Source organism: Augochlora pura, chromosome 6 (genome assembly GCF_028453695.1).
Source record: "Augochlora pura isolate Apur16 chromosome 6, APUR_v2.2.1, whole genome shotgun sequence".
Lineage (NCBI taxonomy): Eukaryota > Metazoa > Arthropoda > Insecta > Hymenoptera > Halictidae > Augochlora > Augochlora pura.
The window spans coordinates 7,995,528-8,015,331 of record NC_135777.1 but is presented as its reverse complement, the minus strand read 5'-3'; the positions used below and the strand labels follow the sequence as shown (position 1 = coordinate 8,015,331).

Below are 19,804 nucleotides of genomic sequence, written 5' to 3'. Positions count from 1 at the left end.
TTCGCTTCTAGGAACTCTTTGAAATAGTGCAGATATCGATTCATATTTTATTATATTTCGTATAATAAAATTAAAATAAAAAATATTTATATTTTATTATATTTATATTTTATATTCAGAACGCAATTACATAAATACCTCTGATATTTATTGCTTCATGAAACCACGATTTAAGACATAAAAAAAACTATTTTGCAGTCAATTACTATTTTATTTACCTTCCTTTCGTATAAAGCTTCTTTATGGTTAATAATGTTCCAGAAAGAGAGAGGGAGAGGTTTCCATCGACTCTATGTGAACACGTGTTCTATAGACTGAATATTGAAAATTAGAATATACAGATTTCAAATAAAGAGAGATCTTACTAACAATTTTTCGCTTGATATAAGGCAATTATTCTTATAGCCTCGATTAACAATAATTTTCATTCTTGTTCATATATTTAGGTGGAATAATAAAATACTTTAGATCTTAATGACATTGGATTTATTGTCTTCTTGACTTTCATACGTTTCTCGCTTTCGCCATGTATTATTTGAACATTGGGACTACAAAGACAAAGAACGTATATCGTTTTGTAACGATATCAATATTGGGTTTGTTTAAACTTTGGACGATTTTTCCAACAATATATGCTTGAATAAAGAAGTTTATCCGTAAATTTTTCATAGGAACATTTGCATGATATCAGTAATTATAAAAGAGAATTTGACACATTTTGACTGGCTTTTTAAATATGCTGTGATGTGATGCATTTGTTTAAAATGCGAATGAAACACTGTTGGCCAAACTAGGACGAAAAATTGAATTAAGCTGTACGACAGATTCTGTACATTCTAAAAAAGAATGGGACAACGTGTACTTATTGTTATATATGTTCAGGTTTTACACTAACAATTGACCCCTTCACGGATCAATATTGGCCGTTTCTTGCTCAGTTCATAAACTCAATATGAATTTACGCACCTATTTATAAAATAATACACAAACTTCATTGCAAATAATTAATCTTGTATAATTTTCGATAATAATCGATAGAATGTCATTAAATTTTGAAATATAATATGATTTCTCTTGCAAATGATTACTAAACGAGTAAATTCAATTTGTGGAAGGGTGAATTTCATTTGCAGTAAGGTGAATAAGTCCAGCGAAACGATTAATTTGATTAGCAACAAGTTAAGTACGATTTAGAAAATTAATTTACAGTGACGAAAGTTGAATATGTTTTACGGAAATATTAATTCAAAGCGCGAAAGAGGGAATAAACGATCTATAAAGGGATGAGGTTGGAGCGCGAATGTTGAAAATGTTCTACGAGAGGATTTATTTTCAGTAAAATAGCTATAACGTTTTTGTTCTGTTTGCAATAGGCCCAGAGAAAGGGACGAGACTGAACGCGTGATCCGGTCGACGTTGAAGGAGATCATGATGTCCGTAGACCTCGACGAGGTGACCTCGAAATACATTCGAGGTCGTCTCGAGGAAGATCTCGATATGGATCTCGGGGAGTTCAAGCCATTCATCGATCAGGAAATGCTGACCATTCTGGGTCAAATGGACGCGCCGACTGAAATATTCGACCATGTTTATCTAGGAAGCGAGTGGAACGCGAGCAACTTGGAGGAGCTCCAAAAGAATGGGTACGTACGTTCGTCTAATCGTCCTCGAATCCCTTACATAAAAATCTATAATTATTGGGCTTGTTACGTATGAAATCTCTGTTTCTGCAGTGCCAAATCCTCGGGGCGTGTTTGCGTCGTGAATGGAGTTAATTCAAACTCCGTCTCTTTTGTCTTGGGTTTATGTATAGGAAATGTCGGATTTTTACGTGTGTATATAAAACTGCATATCTTTTTTTCAAAAGCTGTTTATTTACTCAAAATATGCTCAATTTGCTTCAATACACTTCTTCCAACGAGATTTGAATGCATAGATGTCTGTCTTAAAGAAATTCTGATCTTTAGAATCAATAAACTCTGATATGGAATTTATCAGACTGTCTTCATTTTCATACCGTTTAGCCCGTAAAAATTGTTCTGAATGCTTAAGCAAGTGAAAGTCTGGGTGCTGCAAAGTTTCATATTTTAATTCATTTAATTTCCCAATTGTTTTGTACGACGTTCGCGGCCGATCGTTGTCGCGAAGAAGTATTGGGTCATGCTGTTTAACAAGCGAGGGCAGTATAATTTTCAAGTTCTCATGAATTTCATCAATATTGGCAGTACTTTTCAGCTGTAATTGTCTCCTCGGTTCGAAGGAATGAGTAATGAATTAGTTGAGTCATATTTCACCAAACTGTTACGATTGAAAAATGGCTCTCAATGAAATCGGGTTAGTAATGACGAGCATATGCTCAACCGATCCAGCTTATTTCGCTCGGTTAGTTCATGCGCTACCAACTTATCCATTTTTTCCGCCTTGCCAATTCCAGAAAGATGTCGCAATATTGTTGCACGGTTAACTTCCATACTGGTAGCAAGTTTTTTTTGTAGTTACAGTTGGTTTCGTTTCATCGAATGTTTTCCAAGCATCATTTTTTACAGACGTTTCGGGTCTTCCACGCGATTGATTTTCTAAGGAAAAATCACCAGACCGAAATTTTTCAAAACGAAACTACACTTTTCGATCATTAACAGTATTCTCCTCAAACGCCTGGTTTATATTGCGTGTAGCTTTTACAGCATTATCATCGAGTTTATACTCGTATAAAAAATTGCACGAATATCGGTCGAATTCGTATCCTTACGAAATTCAAAATAGATAACAGAATGGAACACTTTTGACAAAATCTCCTGTATTGAAATGTGACTCTGGCAATAGACAATACAACTACAAACGGGGTTATGCAAAAATACAAAAGCATAAAGAAAACAGGGAGACAAACGTTCGCGTACAAAGGAAATCCGACATTTTATTGCACCAACTTAATACTTACAAATAAATATGAATCCCATTTTTACACATACATACATAAAGTAGTACCTTGATTCTCTGAGTTAAGCACAGTCACACGAATGTTCGGATAATAAAACATTCGTCGCAACACCGAACTTAATCTTTATTTATTTACGCATTAAATCTTTTCGCTCGTGCGTTGCTTTAAATTGGATACTTGCTGAAACAAGTTCAGATAATAGAAAATATACAACATTTGATGCTCAGATAGTCGAGGTTCTACTGTACTTGTTTCGTTACATAATTATATCTTTTTAATATAAAAATTTGAGAATATAATTTGAATATATTTATATACATATATATGTATGTATTTTAAATTATATATTAATTTAATGATAAGGGTTTAATTATATAAAAAATTATTAAATAATTTTATAGTTTTAGTATTTAATTACGAATAGATTTTAAAAAGAGTATCGAAGAAGATTATCTGTTAAATATTTTAAATTAAAATATATTTTTTATTTTTTGTATCAGGGTTGATTGAAATATAAATAAGGATATTATTTATTTCGAGAATAAATGAGCTAATTTTGTATAATTTTTATGTGATAATTTAATTAATAATGTAGAATTAGCTTCTTTAGAACTAGCTTCTTTTAGAAATGAATTTAATTCATATATTAAATTGATTGTACATTTAATTTTAATAAGATAATATTCTGAAATTTTTGGATTAAATAGTAGTATCGCTAGTTTTCAAGCGACAGTTCGTTGGAAATACATACATGTATGTGCACATGTTTCCAATGAAAAGCGCAAGAGTGAAGGAATACGAAATTTGGAAGACTGACCATTGGCAAAAACTTCGGCGATGCGAAATCTCTGAAAAGAAACGCTGCGAACCGTATCTTCAGATCTTTTAACCTTAAGACTGGCTCGAAGTAATTATGTGCTTTGCGTGTGCAGCGTTAGGCACATCCTGAACGTGACGAGGGAGATCGACAACTTCTTTCCGGGCATGTTCACGTACTTGAATGTCCGCGTCTACGACGACGAGAAGACGGATCTACTGAAACACTGGGACGACACGTTCAAGTACATCACTAAGGCGAAGAAAGAGGGCTCGAAGGTGTTGGTGCACTGCAAGATGGGCGTCTCCAGATCCGCGTCGGTGGTGATCGCGTACGCGATGAAGGCGTACAACTGGGACTTCTCCCAGGCGTGGAAGCACGTCAAGGAGAAGAGGAACTGCATCAAGCCGAACAACAGCTTCCTGCTGCAGCTGGAGACCTACCAGGGTATCTTGGACGCCATGAAGAACAAGGAGAAGCTCCAACGATCGAAGTCGGACACGAACCTGAAGTCTCCTACGTCGACGAAGGACCAGCTAAAAAAGGAAGAGAAGTCGGGCAACGCGGGCAGCGGTTTGCAAACCGTGTCGGGCCTCGAGCTGAAAAAAACGAGCCAGAGACCGAAGAGCTGGTCGCCGAATCTGACCACCACTGAAAATATGTTACCATCTGGTATGTAATACTTCGCGATACGGTTTACTTTTATACTTGGTCACTTTCTTAATTGCTTTATTTGACGGTAGGTCATGATGAAGATGTGGCAATTTTCCTGGAGCTTAGTAAACTTTGAAACACCCTGTAGCATTGAGAAGTATGTTCGGGATCGTGGAGGATCGTAGTTTCTACAGTAGTTCTTGTTAATAGAACAATTGGGGAATAGGTTGCTGTCGACGCAAAAGTTTTAAGAAACTGCAACGACATTGCGTCGTAAAAGATTTTAGTTTTTAAAGTATTTCTACTGCTTTGTTGTGCTTTAGAAAGATTTCGGATATGTTGAACTTTAAGGAAGTACGAAAACAATGCGTTATAAAAGATTGTAGCTTCTACGGTATATACGTATATTATTCAGCCGTCTTCCCAACAAAACAATTTGGAAACACGTTTCCGAGGTGTTACTCATCAACAAAATGCAACGACAAAAAGGAGCCAGACTCAACAATCACTTTAGCACTTTACATCGATGAATGATATCATATTTGTCATGTCCGAAAGATTGCGCTATTTCTCAATTATTCTGCACAAGCTGTAGAATCTTATAGACGGAAATATGGTTGAATTGTACAATATTACAATAAGCTTGTTTTCACTACTCCTCTGGTGGTCGAGCAAAGGTGCCCACGCTAAAATTATTAATTGCGCAAACAAAGCGCGTTTAACCCTTTGCGCTACGGTTTTATCACAGCTGTCTTGATCAGCATTTCTACATCCTTAACATTTCCCTAATAGAACGCGCGATTGTTGTTCGTACGTCTTCGTTTGTACTTGCATTCCCGAATTTTTGTCACAAAATAATGAAATCTCGTTTTCATTTCTAGTACAAAGGGTTAATTCAAACAGCATACATCCAATTAATTTCGTTGTGTCGAGCTACGCGAAACAAAAAAATGGAAACACTCTAGACCATAAACGGTCGATACAGTATAAAGTTTAGAATACCATAGCTTTATAAACTGCCGTTGAATAAAGTCAGATTAGATTGTTAATACGATCCGCGGCACAGTTTCTCAGTTGTTAATCGTTTGAATTTCGTTGCAGTTCCGTTGTCCCAGTCCCTGGAAAGCATAGACAAGACCGGAAGCACAGAAGTGACGCGGGAGGATCTTCTCCGGTCTACAAACCAGAAGTCGGACATGGCGCAGGAGGCTCGGAACGTTCTGATGCCATGCGGGAACGGTCAGTCGTACAGCGTTTCGCAGAACCAGATCGTTCACTTGCCGAGTCCCTCGCCCGATATACCGAGCGTCAAGAATAGAATCATCAAGCTGGAGACGCAAGGGCAGAGGCGGAAAGGCCTGGTGCTGAACCTGACGAGCCAGTTCGAAGGTGTGAGCAGCAAGCCGTCTTCCCCGACTTCGGACAGCGACAACAAGCCGCGGGCGCAGAGTCCGATCGCCAGTGTACAGGAGAACGGTCTGATAGCGCAACAGACGTCGGAGGCGAAGCAGGACGTCTGGGACCCCGGTGATAAGGAACCAGCCAAGAAAACGGAGAGTGGTAACAATAGTGAATGTCTAGTCTGGACTGCATCGACCGATGCAACGTGTACCAATTTGTGTAGTAACGATAAGACTAACGACGAAGTGAGTGCGGAAAGTGAGTGTGTCGCGATAATGACGATGTGTCCGGCGGCGATAGCGGCGGCAGCGGCGGCGGCAGCGGCAGCAGCGGCGGCGGCGGCGGCAGCGGGCCGGAAACCAAGGAAAGACGGTGATCCGTTCAGCACGCAAGTGGACAGAGTGTTCGACCGGGAGGAAAGGCACGGCGAGCCGGTCACGAGGGACTCCCCGAGCCGGCAGAGCTCGTGGAACAGTTACGACAGTGCCGTCGTCCTGGATAACAACTCGGTACACAGTTCCTGGGCGACGCTACCGTCAAGGAATAGTTCCTGGGGCTCGTATGACTTGCGTTCATCGGACCCCCTTGGCTCTAGCGGTTTGTTTCCTTACGACAAGGAAGAAATACCTTGGCACCCTGGCACGGTGAAGCGCACCAAGCAGAAGCTCGAGGAGAACACGTCCTCGGGGACGGTGAAGCGCGTGTGCACGCAGACCTCGGATCCCGAGAGCAAGGACCGACTGCCTGTCGAGGAGGAATCGTTTAATCCTGTGCTGCTGCACCGGGCGGGATCCCCTACCTCGCGGAGCAGGGACTCCTCGCCTAGCCAAGAGAATAATTTTAAGGTCGACGCGAAAGGAACTGTTAGAAACTCGCCGAGTCCCATTAGGGGAATCGACATTTCATCTCCCTCGATCCGTCAGGTCGGCAGACTCTCGACGAGCGCGCCGGAGCCGTCCTCGCTCTCCTTGGAATCGGACCTCCCGGCGGCGTTGAGGTCCTGCAGATCGGAGAGCGAGACCTCCAGTCCCTGCGTCGTCAACACCACTCAGTGTCCTTCCGTGAAGCACCACAAGATGGTCCTGGAGAATCTTAGCAACAAGTCGATGTACAATAAGCGTTGCCTGCCTGTCGACGACTCGCCGGAGGCCGAATGCCCGCGAAGCACCTCCGGCATCGTCAAGAATCTCAAGAAAGAGTTCGAGGCGAAGTCCACCAAGTCGGATGTCAAGATCCAAAGTCTGCCCTCGTCGCCGGTGATCCCGCACAATGAATCCAAGATTCAGGCCCCGTCCGAAACCAAAGAAGAAGAGAAGCCGGCCGCGTCGTCGCAGGACAACACGGAGGACCGGTCGGTCCGCGTTCTCGTCGGCAAGTTTCAGGTGAAGCCGGACTCGAGGAAGTCGAAGGCCACCGCCGAGTTCAGTAGAAGGTCAGCGCCGATCAACCTGTCGTCCTCGTTATTCACCGAGACCCCGGAAGCACCTGGCAGGCCGCCGGTTCCCTCGACCAGCGTTGTCCCGATTACCAAGAAGCAGCAACAGCACGGCAGGACGCATCCTCTTGCCAGGCTGCAGGTCAGGCCTAGGCATAATAGTCCGGTTTACAACACCATGTAAAACGGGGGGGATACGTTCTCCCGCTGTCGGGAAATCTGAGCGCGCGTACCTGAATGCATAGGTATGTTGACGTGGCCACGATGAAACTGTGTGATCTCTACTGATGCCAACGAGTCGGGGATGGTCCTCTTCGAACTCGACGACAAATCGACGGGGATTTGTATCCGCTTCCCACCATTGTCGAGCGTGTGTGAAGCAACGAATGTTCTCGCTACGGGTTTTTGCTTGCCGTGCCTGCAGTTTGTTGAAAAAAACGCACCGTACACTCCTTAAAGTGCTGCAGCAACTTTTCAAACGCGGATCAAACCACTAGAGGTATCTTGAGAATTTATCAGGATTGACTCGATGCATCGCGTGTACGAAAAATCTTGCGGAAACTGCGATTGCGCAGGATTCACGGGGAAAATAATACATATTGTTTTCGTACGGCTTTTTTGTTTCTACGTCTCAACGAACATTTGAAAGAAATTTTTTTGAAAATTAGATTGCGATTGCTAGGCATTACAAGCGATCAACAAAAATAATTGTGTTCGTGGAATTGGAATTAGGAAATTAGTCATAGTCGCTCCACTGTTAGGAAAAGTCGCATTAAATCGGACAAACTTATTTTGTAACAACTGATTTCGATGAATTTTCCAACATGTACACACTGGCATAATTTTATAAATTGTGCCTGCTTTTGAATTTTCGATGCGGAACGAGAATAAAAGGTCGTAAAGATGATTTTTACTAGTTTCTTCGGGATTTCTGCAAATGCATGTTTCTTAAGAGAACCTTATACGGTTTAATTAGTGATATAGTCTTTGCAAGGCTTACAAAAGAATCTCAAGTGGTTTGAAGTGTACGAAGACCGTTTTGAGCTATTGTATATTGTAAATTGTAAACTATAACTCGTATTTGCGCTTAATGGAGGAATCCATTGCGGACAAATGGATATACTTCGCTCGAAATCATGGACAAAGAGTGGATCTCGAGCGTCGAAGGATCTTTAGCGTCCATTGCGAGCTATGGGCTTGTCTTCGTCAAAGTTCTCGTTTTTTGTTTCGTTGGCCAAGCGAACCCGTTGCGAGAAGATTCTCTGCTGCTCGCGAGAGTCTTTGTACTACACTCCGCGATAATTAGATAAAGACAGGTCACCTATTTTTTCGATACTTCTTTAAACAAATGCAATTTGCAAACTTGTACTGCCCTCTGTAACATTATCACTCATAGGAATTTTTTGAATAACAGCGTCACGAAAGACTGTTGATAATAGATTTATTTAGTAAAGCATACAACAAGTTTTCAACGCAACAGTCGGATGTTAACAGTGGGGAAGCATCTTAAAGATATGTGCAATTTTGAATTTTACATTAAAGAAACGATGTTTCCTTTCTTTGTGGTCGGTATTAACGCTTTCTAGCGACACGGTATTTGTTTAATAAAAAATTTTCAAGCATAGTAGTATTATCATATTATGCGCGATAAATTTCTTAAAAGCGAAATTAGTTGCTATCGTTGTTGTTATTTGAATACGAACAATTCTATCGCCCTAGCCACGTTTTAATCCACGTTGTGGATCGATGTTCGGAGCTGGTGCGATTTATGCGTTTCACGAAATTCTTGAATGTTAGCCGATGCGCATACGGCATGTTCTTTGTATCGGCTTTCGTTAATCTCTAGTACCTGCGAAATTGTGCTTTTTACGTCGTTGCGCCTGCTTTTATCGAAACGAACGATACAAATGATGATATTTTCATAGGAGACGCTATTATCATCAGTCTTTCGTTCCAGCCACCGTTGGCGGATAATTTAGTGCGCGCGAGGCGAGAATCTTTGTAACAAAAAAAAAAAGATGAAAGAGAGGACGATAGAACGAAAGAGAATGATACAGAAAGTTTCTATATTGCATCAGTTTTGTGAGACAGTGAAAAAATAGATAGATAAATAGATATTTATTGCACCATCCATGCATTTTACATGCTTTTGGATATTTACATAGAAATACTGTACATTCAGTTTCGCTAAACCTAAGGTTGTACAATACTATTCATTCAAGACACGGAAACTGTTATTCCTACGACATGTCGTCAAGAGACCTAATGGGCTTGGAATCAAACGTGATGCTTCGCGAGGGACGTCATGTAAAAAATGAAAGAGAGAAAGACGGTGAAAAAGAAAAAATAGAAAGGCGGAGCCAGTCTTGAATGCGTTCGAAGGTGAGAGGGGAGCGTCGGCTCGGTCAGGCTGTGAACGAAAGGTCCGAGGTCCGCGCGCACGTCCAAGCTGGCTCCTCCTTTCGTCGCGTTTTGTGATTTTGCCGAGGCGCCTAGCGATAAAGAGATGTTGTATACAAAAAATACAAAGAAAACGAGGACGAGAATTGGAGACCTCGGAGCGACGTAACGTTTAAGCTATAACTATTAGTAATTTAGTGCAAATGATGTGATTAGGATGGTGCACGAGATTGTATGCGAGAAGAGAGAAAAAGGTAGCGAAACCCTCTATTTTCCCGGAGGAGACGCAGGACCGTTGGACCGGCCCTTACGCGCGCCTCTGTTCGACCAATCGAATTATCAACTGTAACACTTTGCACCCAACACCCACCCCACGATCGCGGCATCGTCGCGCGACCCGATTTATTATCCATTCGGTTGACTGTACTGCTTTTTTACTAACCAATGACGACGGTTCTCCGGCGGGGATATTCGAGCATTGCGACTCGAGGAAACGCAATGATCAAACGGGGAACGCTGCTTTTGGGAATGCTGCGTCGTGTGTTCCCAGGAAAAAGAAAACGCGAGAAAACGTAGACAAAAGGAAACAGAAACAAAGGAGAAAGAAAGATAAAGAAAGAAACGTCAAGGTCGTCGTTTACAGACATATCATCGGACCGCTCGTTCTGTTTGCGTTCGCAAAGCCATGTTGACCAATTTTATACTCCTCCCAATCGCACCCGACTCATCCTCCCCCTCCCTCCCTCCCCCCCTCCTCCCGAATTCGCCCCCGGATGATAACGAATGCGAGGCTCGTTTTGATATGATGCACCGCGATGACTGTGTGTGTAGAAATATATTTTATTACCGAGATAATTTTGCAAATAATTTTCTCATACGTTCATTCTAACTGCTGTTGTCTCTCAGACGAGGTATTTGAGAAACAAGAACAATCCCTGAGAGCGAATGCTATTAAACTGTAACACATTATATTAGAATAAAAGAATGTTACTTCGGCAATGTTTTGCTTTGCGTTTGAAAATTCCGCGGCGGACAAAGTATTCACTTTATCATCCACATCATCGCCGAACAGAGAAACAATAAAACGATCCGAACGATTCGTCCTCTGAGACACAGTTCTTCTTCTTCTTCTTCTTCTTGTTTTCTGCATTTACGACCGGCTACCCGGACGGATAACAACGGAAGATAAACACAGTTTTAGCTGTCGTTGCAAACGTTTAATTTTCAGAGACAAGGCGTAGACACAGAGTACGATGTCGTGTCGCGAGCATCGTCAGCCAGGTTGAGCGTCTATCTCGAAGATCCGTCTTCCGGCGCAGAACGCGATTTGCGGCACCACGGTCGCCGTTTTTGTTTTCTTCGCGTGCTTCGGGTTCACCGGCCCTATGTCCATGCTGTACGTGCCTCCGCTCAAATTTCTGACCATCGCCAATGTCTGTCGAAGAGGAATGCAACAGCGTGTTAGGTTAACGATCGTCGATAGAACCGGAGGAACGAACTTCTACTGGACACTTACGGCGTGCGACCTTAAGTCGATCACCCTGAAGAGATTCACATCCGCGCCCCCGCACCCGAGGAACATGTTCGTCACGTATTTCCCGCAATAGAGCAACGACGAATAGCTGTCGGGTTCTAGGGACACGAGCAACTTTCCGCTGCCATAGTCCCACAACTGAATAGGGTTCTCTCTTTGCCAAGCACAGGACATGATCTATCCACAGAATGTATCGTTAGGGGCGCCGTTAATCTCGTTTCGTGTCGGTTAAACTTTCAGCTGTAACGAAGTAAGCTGTAACGCAATAAAGTTCGAATCTCGAACTACTCGGATGTTGTCCTTATATAGAATTACTGAGATTCTTCTTCTTGATTTGGAGCGTTCGCTTATCTGTATTACACTCTTTAGGTTCGAGATATTTTCGTGCTTAAACAGAAGCGCCGGCTTCTATTCTAGCTTTGGTACGTTCTCGACACTCTCGATCGTATCCAGGATTCTCATTTTCGTAATAATCGCAATGGTCACTTTCATCGTGATGACCCTCAATGTATGACAACAATTTTTTGTTACGTGAAGACAATATTCGCTTTAGAGAAAACTTTTCTTGGCAGTCTTACATTATTGGCTTGACGAATACGTTCGTAGTGTTTCTGCTTTTAACGATTTGTCAATTCCAGACATTTCTTTCGATTATACATAACTGTCTCAATCGCTTTTCGAATAATTGAATTTTTCATAATTTTTAGACTGAGAAGTGGAATATCTTGGAAGCAAAAGTCAGCATTTTCGACATCCGCTATTCTTCGATTTTCATCGAGTTATTCTAACGGCGAAACAAAGACAAAAACTCTACGAATTTATTCGTCGGTCCAATGGAAACCGCGAAATAAATGAATTATCTCGCAATTTGAAAGTCACTCGAGAACTAATTATACATCAAAAATGAAATTCATATGGACCAGACACAACCAAAATACCGTACAAGGGCTCAGACCCGTTCGTTCGAGTGCTTTATAAAGACTTACGGCAATTTTAAGGATAGAATACACTTGTCCGACAACTTTTGATAGCTGCGTCATGTTTCTAACTATAATTATTTTCGTAATTCGAAGAAAGCTATATTTTATATTCGTCTCGTTAAGTAACATAGCAACGGACAACTCTCTGCGCGAAATACCTCTTTGCCATTTTTCGTGATGTCGAGCCCGTCGCCGCACATGTGTACACCGGAAATGCGTCTAAGTGCATAGGGTTGTCTGGTGTCCCAGAACTGAATCGTGTCATCCCAGCCACCGGAGATCAGCTCGTGTGCCGATTTCGGGTTGAAACACGCACAGAAAACCCTCGACTTGTGACCGTCCATGACTTCCAACGAGTCGCTGGAACGAGAAGTACGCGATAATATACCCTAAAAAAGCTAGTTCTGAACGCATCGTAGAGCGAAATTCCGCAAACCGGGCGGTCCTCAGCGAAATCATGATCGTGGAAATAATCGCAGGTTGAACGTAATACTGACAATGAGATTACTAGCGATACAATTGTAAATATGTGTATGTAGTCGTCGTAGATGGTGGAATTACTGTACATACATGAAAATAATCACATTTGGAATGAACGTTCTGGAACTCGTTCCAAACGTTTTTTGGAAATCATTCGCGAACGGAGAAGGAGAGACATTGCAGAGATACTCGCTGTAAACGATTAAACAAATTGTGAGTGAAGTTAGTACGGACAGGATCGCCGTGAAACGAGAACAAAGCATCTACATTGTAAGAATTCTGGCATCGTTTGTTTGATCCCAGGGCTCTAAACTCTTCGTGCCTTCGAACTGTTATTAATTGTCATTATGCTAGCCGCGAAGTGAACATACTACAATTGTAAAAAGGAGAAACTTGTCCCATTTTTCATTCGGCGCGATTACGCTAAGACTGTTATGTGTCAAATAAATGTCTCTGATTGAAGTTTATTTACACCGAGAGAACGATCTGCTGATTCTGACACGACAATTTAAAGAGACGGATTCTCCGGCGAGTTAGATTCGTTGTCGTCGACGATTTTTCGGCGACACTTCGCAAATATGTTCGATGTTCCGTCAGTAAGTTAATTATACGAAATATGCTTTCTGAATGATGAGTTTTTATACCAAAATCAAGTGTATCTAATATAAATGTAATGCATATTGATGTTGGATCAATACCCTGACAAATATCCACGTTTAGGAGATAATGTAGAATAAATGTATATAATATTTTGTCAAAATTGATTGCTTCTGCGAAATCATAATAGAATTTCAATCATCCGACATGCTCTCTAACGTTTCTGCAATAAGAATTTATCGATGACGAATAGACTGAAAGAAAATTTGGATGGTCTAGAAATATTCAAGGGAATTTTCTCTATCAATTTCGTGTCAAAAAAAAGCTAGTATATTATTGCAAGCATCGCGACATATGATTCATATCAATTCCGTCATAAGATGTAAAATTCTACGCGAGTCATAGCTTGCTAAAAATGTAAAATTAGCTACGTTACTCGTAGTAGGAAAATTGTCAAATTACCACAATTAACCACGGACGATAACTTCCAAGATTTTCCATTTTCAAATAGATGGCGCCACTGTATTAAACCTATTTCCTTTAAATTTAGCGCCATTACACGCAGTGGTCAAATACTTAAACCGGTTGACATTTTACCAACTGCGGATAATTTTTAAAAACATTAGACGGTGCCCCCTGTGTAATTCCAGAGAATTTTTACCCTATCGATAAATCTATTTGAACGTATTATGACAGACGAGGTGTAGGAATAGACTGGAAAGTCTAGAACTCACGCGTCAACGTTGTAGAATGGAAACAAAATTTCTGTGTTGCAGCCTTATGTAGTTTGCTAGCTGACTGTTCTATTTAATCAGAACTCGCAAGAAAACCTCTCGTTTTCGATGATATCGGTATTGCAGAACATGTGACACGGAATCCCTTATGGTGTCCTGCCTACTCTGGTACATGGTCTGTGATTTCGCCAGTACAAGTAATGGCATTATTTTGATATTTACAAAAGCAGGTGTACCTAAGAAATTGCCCTGTTGAATCTGACGACAAAAACGTCAAGATTCATCTGTTCTGGATATTACAATAATAATTAATAATTAATAATTATTTTGACATGGTATTTTCACTTTAGCCCTATTTAGCCTATCGTTCTATGAGTACCGCATAATAAATCAAATCTCGAATATAACTAAACCCTTAAGGTTTACGAATTGAAATAAAGTACAGTGTATCACAGCAAACCTTGCTTGAAATATTCTCTCCAGCGTATTGGTTTCTTCATCGTACAAGTATAGCTTCGCATCATCCCCCGTGGTGACGAATTTCGGCAAATGGGAATGATAAGACAAACCAAGGGTCTGCCTTTTCTCCCGAATCGTGTAGATGCATTGGGAACTCGGATAATGCCAACATTTCACGCATCCATTTGCATCTACAATTGGTAAAAATGAAAACTTTGTCGAAGTTTGCCAAATAGCCTAACCGATTAAGATGGTCGAAACTGCCCTTAATGATTTATTATTTTTATTATTTTATTATTACTCTTATACCGTTTGATATCTGATAAAGAAAAATTCGTCGATGCAAAATTTCAACCTACTAACTTGTCCGTGATGGTAATTACAGGGTAAATTAGATTGCACGCTGTTCTGTCGATTTCCTCCCTTCGGTGACTTCCTAAAATTTTGAAAAAAACGTCTCGCTTATTTTGAACATGCAGATGCACATTATAGAATTTCTTCAGATTTTTCGGTTGTAAACTGTGATTATCAAAAAGACTTATTCACAGTCTACCCAACATATTTGAAACATAAAATTGGTTCCTAGGGCGAACACTTTCCTGTTTTTATCCGTATTTATTAAAAACTTAGAAACTAAATTAATAAATTGTAATGTGAAAAAAATGTTAAACAAAATCGTAACGGTAAACATATACAGCCAGAGAATCGATAAAGTAAGAGATACTCTAAAACTATTTTCGTATGTATGTATTTTCATTAAAATATTTTTTAAATATTAAACATATTTTTAATACACTACAAGAATATTTTTAAAGTTGTGCGAATAAATAATGTGATATGAAATTGGAAAAATAAAGTATGTTTGGAAAAAAGAAAACTCTGTCTTCAGCGGGAAGTGAACTTCTTAACCTTAACCACTCCGCCAACCGCACACCGCAATTTCCTCTTTTTCTTAAATCGCGTTATCTAAGTTGAAGAATTGTTTACTTCAATATAATAACGTATAAAATTATGTTATTCACACTTGCGGTACACTTAACAAGTAGTAACCTTTATTCTCACAGCAAAAATGTCATATACATTCGATTTTCATTTTTCTTTTTTGACAATGGCGCATTCGGCCGAAAAACCGAAGAAAAATTGAACACACTGCTTATGATATTATCTTATCAGTGAATTAATGTAAAAATAACCCATATTTTAGTTTTTCGAGAAATCTTCAATTTTCCGAAATTTTTTTTTTTTTCATTTTTTATAATCACAATTTGTAACTGAAAAATCTGGAAAAATTCTATTAATATGCGGCAGAATGTTTAAAATAAGCCATATTTTTTCAAAATTTCAAAAAGCCATCCAAGAAAAGAAATCGACAGAGAAGCACACAATCTAATTTTGCACGGATGAGTGTTTCTTTATCAGCTATCGAACGGTATAACAGTAATTGAAGGACAGTTTTCACCATCTTAACCCCTTGCACTATAATAACGAGACAGACTCGTTACAAAGATTTCACACAAGATCTACTAAATATGAATATCATTAATTTCTTCTAGAACGACAAAATAAAATTTAATTCTTCTGTTATCAAAGTATAGAGACGAAAGTTAAGAAAAATAGTACAAGAAACAAAACCGTCCGGTCCTATCAGGGTAATTATCAAGAACGAATAAGTGCTAATTAATTCATCGTGAAAGGAATCGTGGTGCAAAGGGTTAATTGTCTAAGCCCTTTATGACTGTCTTTAAAAGTTTACTTCGTTAATTGTTAAATTACTAAAACTTCTTTATACTGATTAAGTATCGGCTCACCGGATATAAATTAAATGGTAATTTATGTGTTCAAATGTTACTAACATGTTGCAGTTATCGTTTTCTTGATCGGATGCGATTTACTAACAGGCCTGTGCTTAACCGCTGTTGTCGGGCTTGGTTTTTGAATAGTTTCAATGTCCCGCAATGTCAATACATCTACCTCAGAGTTCAGTTTGTATAGTTTCACCGTGCCGTCGGTTAATCCAGCTGCCAAGAAGTCACGGGCCTCCGTGTAACATATGCAGAGAACATCTTGATCAGCGTCTCTAAAACAAGATTGCTACATAAATCGAAGAATTCAGAGAATCAGTTCGAAAGCATATTTAGAATCTTAATCTTCTTTGATTAAACGTCTAGGTTACAAAAATGCAATTTTGGAATGAAATTAATGAAAAAGATAGATTCCAAAGAAATTTAACGGATGCATCTACTCGATCTATCCGTTTGCCAGCCATTCTACTTAACGCTAGAAACACCAAGCGATCAAATTGACGGGATTTCATTTCATTTTACACGTTACAAAATCGCTTTTATTGAAACTTCAATCAACATATGGTACAGCACGCGACTAATTGCGTTTATGTATCCTGTTTGATCATTTTAACCGCTCTGGTAGTTCTAGGTAGACTAAATATGCGTACAGCTGTCTGAGGATAGTCACATTGCCATCAATTTGAACTCGGTCGTGCAATGACAATCCGCCGACGTTACTGTCTTGACTGGAACTTAATAGAGGATCCATCGTCTACCAGAAACTCTTTCTCACCGATGCTATTGGCGAGAGGAGAGAAACCGATTAAAATATATTTCCGTTATCGAAGCAAATGCGCATTTTAATTATATAAATGAAAACAAAGAAAGCAATACACGAATATGTAAAAAGAATTTATGATCTACTTATCTTGCGAACGTCGCGTCAAATCAAGTCAAATTATAGTCAATGCGTCACTATACGTACCATTTCATATGAAATCGTGGCTGGATTGAGATCTAGAAATTTTCATGTAACACTTTACCAGGTGACAAAGCAGTCATTCTAATGTATTATTGATCCGACGAATTTAAGGTTAACCATAATTTGAAACGTAAAACTGACGATCAATTCAGAATTAATGTGTACAGAATAGGGTAGATACAGAAATCGAGATAACTTCAGACTCCATTGCGACATTAGTAATCTATTTCATAACTTCATGGTTACAATACAAGTTGCTATTCAAAGAAATAAATGAAGTATTTGAATTAACTGTTATAATTTATACAGAAATATATTACGTAATTTATTTAATGATTTCATATATAAAGTAATGTACAGTTTCCTATAAAAACATGTAAAAATCAGTCTTTAATGAAATCTATGAAACGATAGTTACACTAAAAATTGTTTATCTGTAGCATTCGATGATTTCCTGGAATAATTGTCAATTGTTTTTTGAATATTGTCTTCATTATTAAGTATCAAGTTAAGTCCCAGTACACGTTTTAAACGATTTCAATCAAAATAGAAAAAAAGGAAAAGGCAGAGAACAATAGAAGAATGAGTAATTTTCCATTAAAATCAAGGGATTTCCTAAAATAAATTGCTAAAATGGTAAATAAAAGTCGAACTATAGTGAAGTATATTCTAAAAAATACCAAAATGAAGATCATATTTCTAACAAAACAAAAACAAACAATAAGAAAATCTTAAATAATGGACATCATGAAAAATATGTTTTACGCCAAATAAAAGAGGACACTAAGAAAAGTGCACTAAAAATTCCTACTTTATCTACGATTAAATTAGTGTTTAAAATATTGAAGGTTTAAATATATATTTGTGCGTTGGACCAGCCTATTACGAACGACTATAATCCATGTTGCAACTCTTTCGCAAGGACGTAACTAAAATAAAAGTAAACTATTTAACATTCGGAATATTTAATGTTTAGAATATTAATATTTAGAATGTGAATAACTGATATATAGATTGTTGACAATAGAGAGAACTACATCGGCTGCAATTTTCTTCTCCTATTTCTAAGTTTTGTCATTAGATGGCATACCTATTCATTTTTTTATGTTTAAATAGATATTTTGTTAATTTATAATATAATGCGAAAAGTCATTTGGATAGATCTTAGGAATAAAATATAACTAACAAATAATAATAATATTTCCTTATTATACAGATAATAACTGTATCTTGGTCCATACTTTTACATTAAAGTTTTTGCTATTACTAAAACTACTTCGCCTCTATTATTACATTTTAATTATCAATCTGAAGTTCAAATACAATTGTATATGTATAAAAAAGTGAAACTAATCTATAGTTGAGCTATACTGTTATTGTTATTTTATTTCTCTACGTTACTTTAACTTTTTTTATTAAATCATCTCTTTTTATAACCACTAATTTCTTAATATTATCACTCATTCGCTTTGGTATGCATGCTGTTAATCTAGTGTCAATCAATTTTCAAAGTGCCGTATACAACGCATTGGCATTTTGTTTACAACTAGAAAGAAAATACCGGCGTCGTACCAAATTATTTCTATCACAAGTACGGACGTCAAAGTGTTACTATAATTCCCGTTCTTCAATATGTTCCTAAAATTATGCAACAACAAGAAATCACACAACCTGACATATTTCTTTATACTATTAGATTTATACTATTACTACTAGAGAAAATCTGCTGAAAAGACAAAGTTAAGAACTATATTTGATCTGGATAACGTCATATTTTTTCATATTTATTGGAAACATGAATTCTGCTCAAATGCATGGTTCAATTTTTTCCATTATATAGATATAATCAACGTTCATACATCTCTAACCAAATACAAAAGTCTGAAATAATGACAAATTTTGAGTGCAATTTCAAGTTGAACAAGTAAACTTACTTTTATTTGAAGTTAAATGCAAAAAAATTAGTAACTGAATTATCATAGAGGTATCTTTTGTTACTTTCCAAAAAGCTCGAGTCAAAATTGGCGTACAGGTGATATATTGATACATATAACATATCAATGGAAAACGAAGTACCTAATATTTCAAAAAACTTTTTCTGTAATCTGGAAAGTCTTGGTATATTAAACATAACTTATAAGAATTCAATCAATGGAATGTAAATAGTCGTCAAATACCGCAAATAAGCAATGATACATTAATTCTTGTAGTATTTCACGTTTAAGATTTAACAATAAATTCGTACAATCGGGCAGACAATGACTGATATTAAAAATAACATATTCAGTCATTGCAATTCAACACATTGCATGCTATATTTCCGCTTTGTAAAGCTTTAGATACATTAACAACGTATTTATATACACATGCTGGATGTTTCAGGGTTTTTGGGCCAAACGATATTCTCCGAGCAGAAATAAAGTAAAATTTTTAATATTTCATTAAAAAATTATAAAAACAATACGAATTAATAACAGACTGTACATTTATCTGTATTTGTAATATACATATTAGTTCCATTTAAAATTTTGTTTAGAATACAGCGTAGATATCTATGAAAAATTGGACGAATAGCTTGGACAAATAAATGCAAATAAATATATTTTAAC

At 38.3% G+C, this 19,804-nt stretch overlaps 2 protein-coding genes across 4 annotated transcripts in view; one reads left to right on the top strand and one right to left on the bottom strand.

Moving 5' to 3' along the window:
• Ssh (Protein phosphatase Slingshot) overlaps positions 1-10,888 on the top strand; it is a 33,937-nt gene extending 23,049 nt beyond the window's left edge. For all 3 annotated transcript variants that reach the window (XM_078184030.1, XM_078184029.1, XM_078184031.1), the window contains exons 4-6: positions 1,374-1,643; positions 3,871-4,427; positions 5,511-10,888. In XM_078184030.1, the coding sequence (XP_078040156.1) occupies positions 1,374-1,643; positions 3,871-4,427; positions 5,511-7,429 (2,746 nt within the window). In that variant the 3' untranslated portion in view covers positions 7,430-10,888. The remainder of the gene's footprint in view (positions 1-1,373; positions 1,644-3,870; positions 4,428-5,510) is intronic.
• A 30-nt stretch (positions 10,889-10,918) lies between these two features.
• Positions 10,919-18,852, bottom strand: LOC144471718 (uncharacterized). Its single transcript, XM_078184039.1, has 6 exons — positions 16,882-18,852; positions 16,283-16,506; positions 14,431-14,620; positions 12,318-12,519; positions 11,162-11,356; positions 10,919-11,080 (listed from the first exon to the last, which is right to left on the bottom strand). The coding sequence occupies exons 1-6, from the start codon at positions 16,980-16,982 to the stop codon at positions 10,919-10,921; spliced, it is 1,074 nt and encodes a 357-aa protein (XP_078040165.1). The 5' UTR covers positions 16,983-18,852.
• Between the last annotated feature and the right edge of the window lie 952 nt (positions 18,853-19,804).

Excerpts from the sequence above, each read along its gene's own strand:
- LOC144471718 (XM_078184039.1), bottom strand. The coding sequence starts at position 16,982 with ATGGATCCTCTATTAAGTTCCAGTCAAGACAGTAACGTCGGCGGATTG. Across the intron at positions 14,621-16,282 it reads GAAAACGATAACTGCAACAT|ATGCAAATGGATGCGTGAAA; the intron begins GTTAGTAACATT and ends TACCAATTGTAG. Across the intron at positions 11,081-11,161 it reads TCGACTTAAGGTCGCACGCC|ACATTGGCGATGGTCAGAAA; the intron begins GTAAGTGTCCAG and ends CCTCTTCGACAG.